Source organism: Porites lutea, chromosome 1, assembly GCF_958299795.1.
Source record: "Porites lutea chromosome 1, jaPorLute2.1, whole genome shotgun sequence".
Classification (NCBI taxonomy): Eukaryota; Metazoa; Cnidaria; class Anthozoa; order Scleractinia; family Poritidae; genus Porites; species Porites lutea.
In genome coordinates this window covers 50,770,576-50,780,575 of record NC_133201.1, presented here as the reverse complement: position 1 = coordinate 50,780,575, position 10,000 = coordinate 50,770,576, and the positions used below count along the sequence as shown (strand labels likewise).

Below are 10,000 nucleotides of genomic sequence, written 5' to 3'. Positions count from 1 at the left end.
AGAATTCCAACTGGCCGGAGGTAAGCCTGTTGGCTATTATTTACACGCGTGGTCGAGGATTTGAACTCGGTACTACCGAGAAAAAATCAAACCAGTGGTCCGGGCAGGACTTGAACTCGGGACCTCCGAATTGTTAGTCCAGTGCCCTAACAAGGACAAACACAGCATCACATGCAACACAATGCAACTGATTTATTTTTAAGCTAACATAGGTTTAAGTTGAACCTAACTTACCTTAAAGTCATCATTGTTTGAAAACTTAAATGACTGGATCAAGTTCCATGCAAAGTTGGGTTCGGAGTCAAAGTCGCAGAATACTTTGAAGACTCTATCACTGTCATCAATGATTGTGTACAATCCATATTTTCTTTCTCCTGCAGCTTTATAGGCCTGGCAGCTTTTTCTTTCAAACTCACAGTGTCTGCCAAAAAACTTTGCTGGACAAGAACAGTTGTACCGAACACTCGTGGGCTCACATATTTCTGTACATGTTCCTCCATTCTGACAAGGATTATTCTTGCAGCAGCCATTAATGCATGTGACTTCACCATCACATGGCGTCACATTGTGTCTCTGAAAAAAAATGGATATAGAAAGAGAGATGCGATGAGAAGTATTATTCATGTGAACTAGTTAAGGATGAACAAATGTTATAAGTGATAGTGGAATCCTCGAATCGTGACATAATAGCTAACTCCCAGGAAAAGGTTGATCAGCCATTCACGCATATGACGTCACTACCACATGACATTATGTTAAAGAACCCAAAAACGCAATTTTGAACGTGAAAATAAAGTTGGAAAATAAATGGTAAATTTATTACCGAAACTGGAATAGTTGCCGAGAAGGTGTTACTGTCAGCAATCAGTATTCTAAAAAGGAGCAACCACCCTGTTCAAATAAGTTTAATCAAAACGTTTTAGTGTTATTAAAAATTGTACTTTTTCCTATGATTATGTAAACGAAGGAAATTGTTACAAGACTCTTCTGTTGCCGGACGGACTCGGACTGTTACGGAACTAAACTTGTATTTCATAAACAAAGTCTTTTTATGGATATTTTCGTTAACTTTCGATTCTTGCAATTCTCTTGATTTTTGTAACCATCAATCTTTTCAACTGATCAATCTTTCTCTTTGCTTTAAGCCGGTCACACCTGTTAAACTGGAGTATTTAATGAAAAAAAGTCTTGTAATCACTTTCTCTTCAGTAAGATATGATTGCTGTCTTGTACTATTTGATTAAGCGTGTTATCTTGTGAATAGTTCGTTAAAATTTAACGATAAAAGATGTAATAGTATTTTGTTCAGCTGTCTTGCTCTTGGATAAGCTCGCCTTTTTTAAACCATGAATATTTATAATAAACTTGTGATAGAAGTATTATTGCCAAACTGACCCTTGTAATTTTTCCTTTAAGTCTGGCGTTGCGTTTCTACGAAGCAGTTCACTTCTAGCATTGAAAATTTACGAAATGCATTATCTTTGCGATGACGCATCAACAGGTCGCAGCTGTCCTCTCGAAATTCATGAACTGAATATGAATGACAGTTCACGACGTTTTTGCTTACAGAAAGATTAGAAAAGTCCTAACTGGAGTCCTGGCTCAAGTCCAGGCTCGAAGTTCTGGCTCGAGTCCTGGCTCGAGCCCTGGCTTTGATGTTAGATGATCTCGGCATTTCCCGTTTCTTGTCAGCAATGTGCAGGAGGTGGTTCCCTGGCCAATCAGGAGATCGAACGTGTTTAGTTATTATTGTTTTGCGCGGCCTTTCTCTGCCATCAGCCTGTACTGTCATCCCTCTGACCCTTAGTTGACAATTTTTCCCACCACCTCCCCAGACTCCGACCTGCCACTGTCCACATCTTCTTAAAAAAAAATTATTTTCTTTATTTAGTAGTCAGGATTTGCTAATTCGTGGCGGTTTGTTGTTCCCACCTTTCCTGAGGAGGTGTTGATTAGTTAATTTTATCATATTGGTTGCAATTAAAAATGTCACGCTTGTGGCCATTTATCCCAAACAGTTGAGATTCTTGCTTGGGTCATCTCTTTAGCAAACCAGTGCGCCACCATGCGAAGCTCTCGATCGTTTTCGTAAATTCGGTTTGGAAATACTCTCAATAAAACGTGATATATCTTTTGAATAGAAAGAGAACTTGACTATTTTATTTAGAAGAATAGTAAATTTATTTAATTGACTGGCGTAGAGTGATTTGTTGTGTAATCAATTAATTTCTATTATTTTTGCAAAAATATATGTTCATCCCAGTGTCCAAAAAAATTTCTGTTTCTGAACCTGTTGATTTTTTCCACATATTGTGGAACGAGGAGCGGATTCTAAGAACTCTATAATGCATTTCGAAAAAAAGTTCCTTTATTGCTTTTTTAATTAAAACGATTAAGTTCATTTTATCAGGCATTCAACTTGAAAACTCATCAATATATCCAGAAGACATTTTGTCAAAATGACTCCACCACAAATTATCATCTCAGGAATACATCAAAGATTCGCAAATATCTCACCCAGGACTCTGCTCAAATTCTCATCGATGCTTTTATTAGTTCCAAGCTTTACTACTGTAACTCACTCCTTTATGGTATTCCAAAATACTTAGTTTGTAGATTACATCGTGTTCAGAATACGGCAGCTCGCATTGTCACGTTAACGAGGAAATATGATTCGATTACCCCAATAATGTTCACGCTACACTGGCTCTCCTCGGTCTTTACACTCCAGTGGGCAAGAACTGCTCACTGTGCCACTGGCTAAACTAAAGACTTATGGAGATCGGGCGTTCAGCATTGCTGCACCAAGGCAATGGAATAACTTGAATCTTAGCATTCGTAAATCTCCATCAATTGCTATTTTTAAAAGACATTTGAAGACTTATCTTTTTAGAGAAGCCTATGGTTTTTAACTTTTATTTTTAATACACGTATTTTTTTTTCTTTCATTATCTGTAATTTTATCTTAGTATTTTTAGATCTTAGATTTTTAACTTTCATTTTTTGTATAATGTATATATATTTTTTAAGCTTTGTAACTAATTTATCTCGGTATTTTATTATATTTTTTAGCTTTTAGGTTCTACGTTAACTTGATCATTGTAAAGCACTATGAAAGAGTAGCTGAATAGCGCTATATAAATTATTATTATTATTATTATTATTATTATTATTATTATTATTATTATTTAATCACACATTGGGACCTTCATACCCGGTAAAAAGTCAGCAAACTGAAAAGTCACTGGGAGAGCTTTGAATTCAGCCTCAGGTTAATACAGGGGTAGAATAAATGACAAATGGTTTTTTCAGGATGAACATTTTATATAAAGAATACTAAATAAACATAGAACGGTTCTCCTAATTCCAATAGGCCATTCTCACTAAGAGGTCATGTGACATCGTTTTTTATGAAAATGAAAGCTATATGATTTTGCCTTCGAAAAACGATTAGTGGGTCATATCTTAAACAAAATGATGGTGATTTGGTTTTTTAAACCCGCACCAATTCCTTAAAATGAATAAGTTCGTAAATGGTCACATGACCAAACTGTAATTTTAAAACTATGAATTACCTCTCTGTAAAACACTCTGAAGAAAACTCCGTCCTCGGGGAAGTCTCTTATTAGAATTTATTCACTCAAGTGAGTGTGGTGGGGGTGAGCGCTTATTCGAGTTTGATTGGGAGGAGGAGGGGGTGGGCGCTTATTCGAGACTGGGCGCTTATCAATTTCTTCTGCCTTTCGGATGGGCGCTTATTCGAGGCGGGCGCTAATTCGAGGTTGGGGGCTTATTCGAATAAATACGTTAAACAAAAAGTAGTTTTGGTCGCCATGTTGGAGGGCAAGAGCATGCCCTCCAATACGGCGGCCAATACAAATCATACTACTTTGTGGAAAAATCAAAGTCCCATAAAATATCTCCCTTAAATGCGTTTCCTCTCAAATTTCGGTTGTGAGATAATTTTTATGTGTTCTAACAATTTTTGGCATCAACAAGATTCTAACTCATTGTTTAAAGGAAGCATTGGTCACGTGATCTCTTCGTGCAAGTGGCCCATTATATCAAAAGTCAAAATCTAACAAAATCTACCTACCGAAGCGAAAAAAAAATCCAAAAACACCGTCCACCGGTCAGAACTTATATTCTAAAACTAAATACGAAGTTTTCTAAACCGAGAAGACACCAAACCGCGGTCCACGTACTACCAATGCCAAATGCCGACTCACAAACAACATAATATAATTCGTACCAGTTTACATTTCCGTATAAATGTCATTCATGTCGCGTTGCGGTCAGCCTATAAAAAGCGACACTCTACTGTGAGCATTTTGTTTTCCTCTTGTACGGCCGGTTGTGGAAATCTCTTTCATTTGGATGGCCGTATTGCGAAAGCCAGTGATGAACGCTTATTAACCGTGACTTCAGATGCAAAACTTACGTTTAATTGCATACTATTTCTGCCAAAAATTTGTTTGTTTAACTGCTTTTGCTTGACATTTTTCAAGTCAACACGTTTAAAAAGAGAGAAGGCATTTATATTTAGCAGTCCTTTTGAAATGAAATACTCCGGAGACGTTTTTGAAGCTATTCAAAGTACTCGGCACAGAACGTTTTATCAGTCGTTAACGGATTCGAGGGCGAACACTGCTGTTCTTGTCTTAAACATTACAAATTTGTCTTTTATATAATTACTTAGATACAAAAGACAAACAATTGACTTGACCATAAATATTGCCCAAAAAAGTTGCAAAGATTATATACACCATGATATACGTTTTTATACCTTTTGGCCGCTGAATGCCCTGCGAAGGTTGTAAAAACGTGAACCCGGAGAATGTTTGATAGAGCTCGGGTCTGTATAGTGGCTGGCTTCATTCAAGTCGCAAACGTTTCTTCCATTATTTTCCTTGTAGTTGAACGACAAACACCGACAATCATCAACACACAGGCTGTGGCAATGAATTGGGTTTCTCGTGGCAAACTGATGAAAAACATGGCCAACTAACTCAAAGTTTTTCACTGCATCTCCGTAGATATCGAGGGAATAAGTTTGACATTTTCCCTCTCTGCATTGATCATTAGCTTTGAAAAGTTTTAAGAAGAGCCCAAAGTAGAGGGAAAATAATATCAATAATCTCACCGCTGTCATCTCTTCGGAAACAAGTGCTTTTCATGAATGTCAAACCACTATCATTTCGATTAATTTCGCACTGGGGTGCATGCAGCTGTTCTTTATGACATAACGTTCATAAATTTTTCGCGGGATTCTTTCCATTAGTATATAATGTATATTTATTTACAAATACGGAAACTAAATTGGCGAAATTATCCTCTGGAAAACAGTTCGGTCGATTTCTTTTGCAAAGCACTGACCTGAAGACCCACAGTACAACAATTAGCAAACTTTGTCATCTTAAACTGTTTGCTACGAACGAACGAGTTCGTCCCAGGCTTACAATCGCCAAGTAATTTATACTGACCCTTTATCTTTAAAATTATATAGGTTTGAATCATCAGCACTCTATAGAATAATAAAACCGCGCGACCAATCTTGAGATCTGTCCAGACGAATGCAGCGCATTGGCAAACCCCTCTGCCATCTCGTTTGAATTTTGTGGCGAATGATTCGCCACTTTTGCCAAATATGCCATTTTTCTCAAAATTGTTGCTCTCAAAGGGAAACCTTTGCATATAAATTTTCGTCAATCCTCCGGCGATTTTTTGCCAGATTCGCCATTTTCGCCATTACTTGCATGTTTGGACATAACTGATAAAGTACCCCTATTACCCAATTGATGAAATACATGATTTTAGGCAAATTTGGTGGATTAAATCTCACATTTTCTAAGAAATAGTACTAGAGAAAGGTGAATGACGTGAGTGTCGTCATCTGCGAGCGCTATGGCGTGTGAAAATCCAAACTATATTTTCCTTGAAGAGATACCCTTTAAACGTTATCTTAAACGACTTTTGCATACTTTCTCTCAGTGTTAAGAAAAAAAACCTTTGCAATCTGTGAGGTAAAAACAAAATATAGTCGGGTAGAAATTGATGCGTACTGCCTTGAGTGCGCGCTAACTTCTGTGAGGATTCACCTGTGGGAAAATTCAGCCAATTAGAGTGCGAGATTTGTATGTGTAATCAAATGGTGACAAAGGAAATAGAGAATGATTTCACTTGCGTTTTGTCCAAATTCTAATAACTTCCCTTGCCTTTACTGATTACACAGTAATACTGAAAAATTATCGTATCGATAACTCTACACACTGTTCTGTTAAGTTTAGAGGTTTAAAGTTTGGCTTAAGTTCAAAATTTTCAGAATTTTTCGAAAAAATACCAGATAAAATCCTTCTTGATGTGCTCTTTCGTGTGTTTAGGGTTTCTAGAGGGTCTTTTAATGCCCTGGCATCTTAAAGGAGCTGTGTCACGAAATTCAGCCAAATTAGGTAATTACAAAATGCCCATTAAATTGAGAGAAACATAAAAATAACCGCTTAAACCTTTAAAGGAAGGTAAAAATAACATAACAGAAACAACAGATGCTACGGATGGGCAAAACTGAAGAAGATTGAAACGGATTGAAATTAGTTCGACGCCATCTTGGCACTGGGATGTACGGAACATTTCCTTGGAAAGTAATTTCTTATGTCAAATTATAAATTAAGGCTGAAATTTCGCGCCAAAATTAAGAAGTATTTTTTGTAATATCAGGGGTGACAAATTACTCAGCTTAATTTTGGCGCGAAATTTTCAGCGTTAATTTATCATTGTCCAAGTGAAATTACAAAATAGTTTTAAAATGTTGTGAATTAAGATATTAGGGCATTGAAAGACCCTCTAGAAATCCTAAACAAACAAAAGAGCACAGCAGGAAGGATTTAAACGGGTATTTTGTTGAAAACTTCAGAAACTTGTAAACTTAAGCCAAAATTTATGCTCTAAACTCAGTGCGTGGAGTTCGATTCGAAAAACGAGTTAAAAGAACACGATTGTGAGAGTAATTTTTTCCCCGTAATATTAATAGGTAATCAAAAAGTAAACTTCGAGAAATTAGGGAATAATTTTACTTGCGGTTTGTTCAAATTTTGTTAATTTCCCCTGCCTATGGGCTCAAGAAATTACTAGAAATTGGACGAAACGCGCGTAAAACTAATTTCACTCGTCACTATTTGATTACGCATACAAATCTATTTCGTGGCAAAAAATCAATATAAGGATCTTACAGAGACTGGCTTGATAAAATAACAACTCACGATTTCACAGGAGGGCATTGAAAACGCTCGTTAAAACGGCTAACTCAAAGAGTTTAACAGCGTGTCTCCTTATAGAAGTGTCGCAAAGGCAGAGATGTACAAACGCAGAAAAATAGCAAACTCACATTTTATCCAAACACCCATTGTCGACCTGCCTGCGTCCTAGGAACTCCTCACATTTACTAAAGGGAGATTCAGGTGCGAAATGAAGTAAAATTTCCCTGAGTTGTTTTTGTTTGATATGCAGGGCTTCTAAACACAATTACGTATAATGCGACCAGCGGCGATCAATCATGGGCTGGAAGGACATTTTCGGTATCCGGAATTTGACCAAAAAACGGGGCGGGATTCGAGAAAACGCAAAATATCTTGACGGGACACAGGATTTGACTGATAACTGAGAAGCGGAATGCGGGATTCGTCGGCGGCCTGTCTGTCGGGAGTCGTCACAACTTAAATATACGTTTTAGCGGCGAAGGTGGTGGTGGTGGTGTATGAAAGCATATTATTGAGCGACCTGGTTAATGATTCTCTAAAACCAGAATACCCACTGTTTCAATTGGATGCCAGGAAAGTGCACGAGGTGTAATAGCATACCAGTTGACGACTTGATGCTTAATACAGCAATTAGTCTTTTTTAAAGCATTGTTTTTTGACAAAAAAGGTTATATCCTTTATCCACACTTCTCCCTACCCTTTTCTTATTTCTTTTTGTACTGCAGTATCAAAATCTAAAACTCGCCAAATCGGCTTCGAAATTGCTCGAGAAGCAAATTGAATGTAAGACACATAACACAAACAAAAGGTGTTTCATTTTTATTTCGAATCTTTTCAAAAAAGAGGAATTTAGAGCGTAGTTTGTTTGTTCTCACACTATTCTCTTACAAATTGAAATTCCAACGAACCCCTATGCCATCAGATGCCATATATAGAGTCTGGGCTGCCTGTGGTGCCCCTTTAATCCTAATTCCTAAGGTATTTAACCGAAAGTAAATAAAGTTGGCCATCTGTTATCAGGACCACCAAAATACCAGAAAATAATGCAAAAATTCAATGTAACAAAAGGGGATAAATATACGGTTGTATAAATACTGCATTTTTATGTAAAAATCCTGCTTTTTTTGGAGCTATATAACTGTAAAATTTGCTTTTTTACAAAAATATATTTTTGTAAGAAATGTGCTAATAGTTTTCAGAGTGATAAATCTTTAAAAAAAAACAATCAAACAAATTCAGTGCTTTTAAGTCATGAATAAACAGCTCGTCGGTGTTGATAGGGAGTATATTGCATCATTATTATTCAAAATATTTCTCCGTTTCTAATTCTTCATGACCAGCTGGTGTTGATCACAGTTCGGGGACGTTTGCGATATCCAGTAAAATGACCTTAATGTTACAGGGTATTTGGAAAAATAAAGATTACGGCAACCGAGAAGCCCTGGCCCCAATTGTTCGAACGCCGGTTAGCGCTAACCCGAGGTTAAATTTTAACCACGGTGTCTTCTTCTTTTTATCAAAAGCACTCTTTCGGATAATTTTCTCTATTCTTTATAGATCTAGCTTAGAGTATCTAATCACGAAATTGTAGGCAAAGATAAGTAAACTGCATTTGCTTTTTAAGCTCTCATACCAACTCTGGGTTTGATATTAACCCAGGTTTGAACCGACCAGGCCCAGGGGACTAGGTTGCGTTCGCTCAGCTGCATTGGTAGAGCTAGAGAAAATGGTGAAAGATTTTACACGTTTTGCCAAGAAGAAATAGCCGATAGGACTACTTCCTAAAAACATAGCAAGAGTAACTCGACAGATGACAACAAGGTACCGTAAAATTCCGAAAATAAGCTCCTCCATGTACAAGCCCCTCCAAATATAAGCCCCACAAATTCGTAACGCAAAAAAACCCTCTGTTAAATCGCCCCTCCGAATATAAGCCCCCTGGGGGCTTTTTCTTGGAAATTGCCCTCAAATACAAACTAAAACAAAGCAAAAACGGTCAATTTCCTTCCAACTATAAGGGTAGCCCAATCGATTTTGAAACGCAAATTTCCCTCCGTAGATAAGCCCCTCAAAAAATAAGCCCCTCAAAAAAGGCCTTTGAAAAATATAAGCCCCGGGGCTATTTTCGGAATTTTACGGTATTTGAAGAATATCAGCTCCGAGGCCAAACATCCCATTTAATTCTAAATTTGAGGGTAACAGCCAAATGAAGACGGAAACTTTATATCGATCGAGGTGGCTTGTTTTTACTTGTTTATTTGAATGAATAATTAAATAATTATTGAATTGGGATTTCTTATGACGTGAAGAATTATTCAGCTTAACTGGAACTGGCGGGGTTAAATTTTTATTGTAGAGTTTCTATGGTATCTTCTAGTTTGTCTAACGGAAAATAGGGGGAACTTGTGTTACTCGACTGACGTGTGCTCTTTGAAATTTTAAAAGACAAAGATGATTTAGCTTGAAACAACCATGATAACGCGAGAAATAAAATCGCGAAATCCTAAACCTTAGCTTAATTTATTGTGCTTTTGAAGCAAAATAATTCGGAAGGCTTCATCGGCGCACCATAAATCTTGTTTTCCTGAAAAGTAGACTTCCTAAGCTTAAAAAAGAAATTTTTCGCAAAATGACCTGTGCGTAACTTCCGACAAAAACACGAACTTCAATATCTCCTTAGAAAAATATGCCATGTAAAGTTGGGATTTCAAATTTTTTTATGCAGTAGAACAGTTCAGTTCACTATT

The 10,000-nt window shown here is 37.0% G+C and overlaps 1 protein-coding gene across 1 annotated transcript in view; it reads right to left on the bottom strand.

Moving 5' to 3' along the window:
- LOC140931730 (uncharacterized) overlaps positions 1-10,000 on the bottom strand; it is a 14,933-nt gene that overhangs the window by 915 nt on the left and 4,018 nt on the right. The window contains exon 2 of the mRNA XM_073381486.1: positions 235-573. Within this exon, the coding sequence (XP_073237587.1) occupies positions 235-573 (339 nt within the window). The remainder of the gene's footprint in view (positions 1-234; positions 574-10,000) is intronic.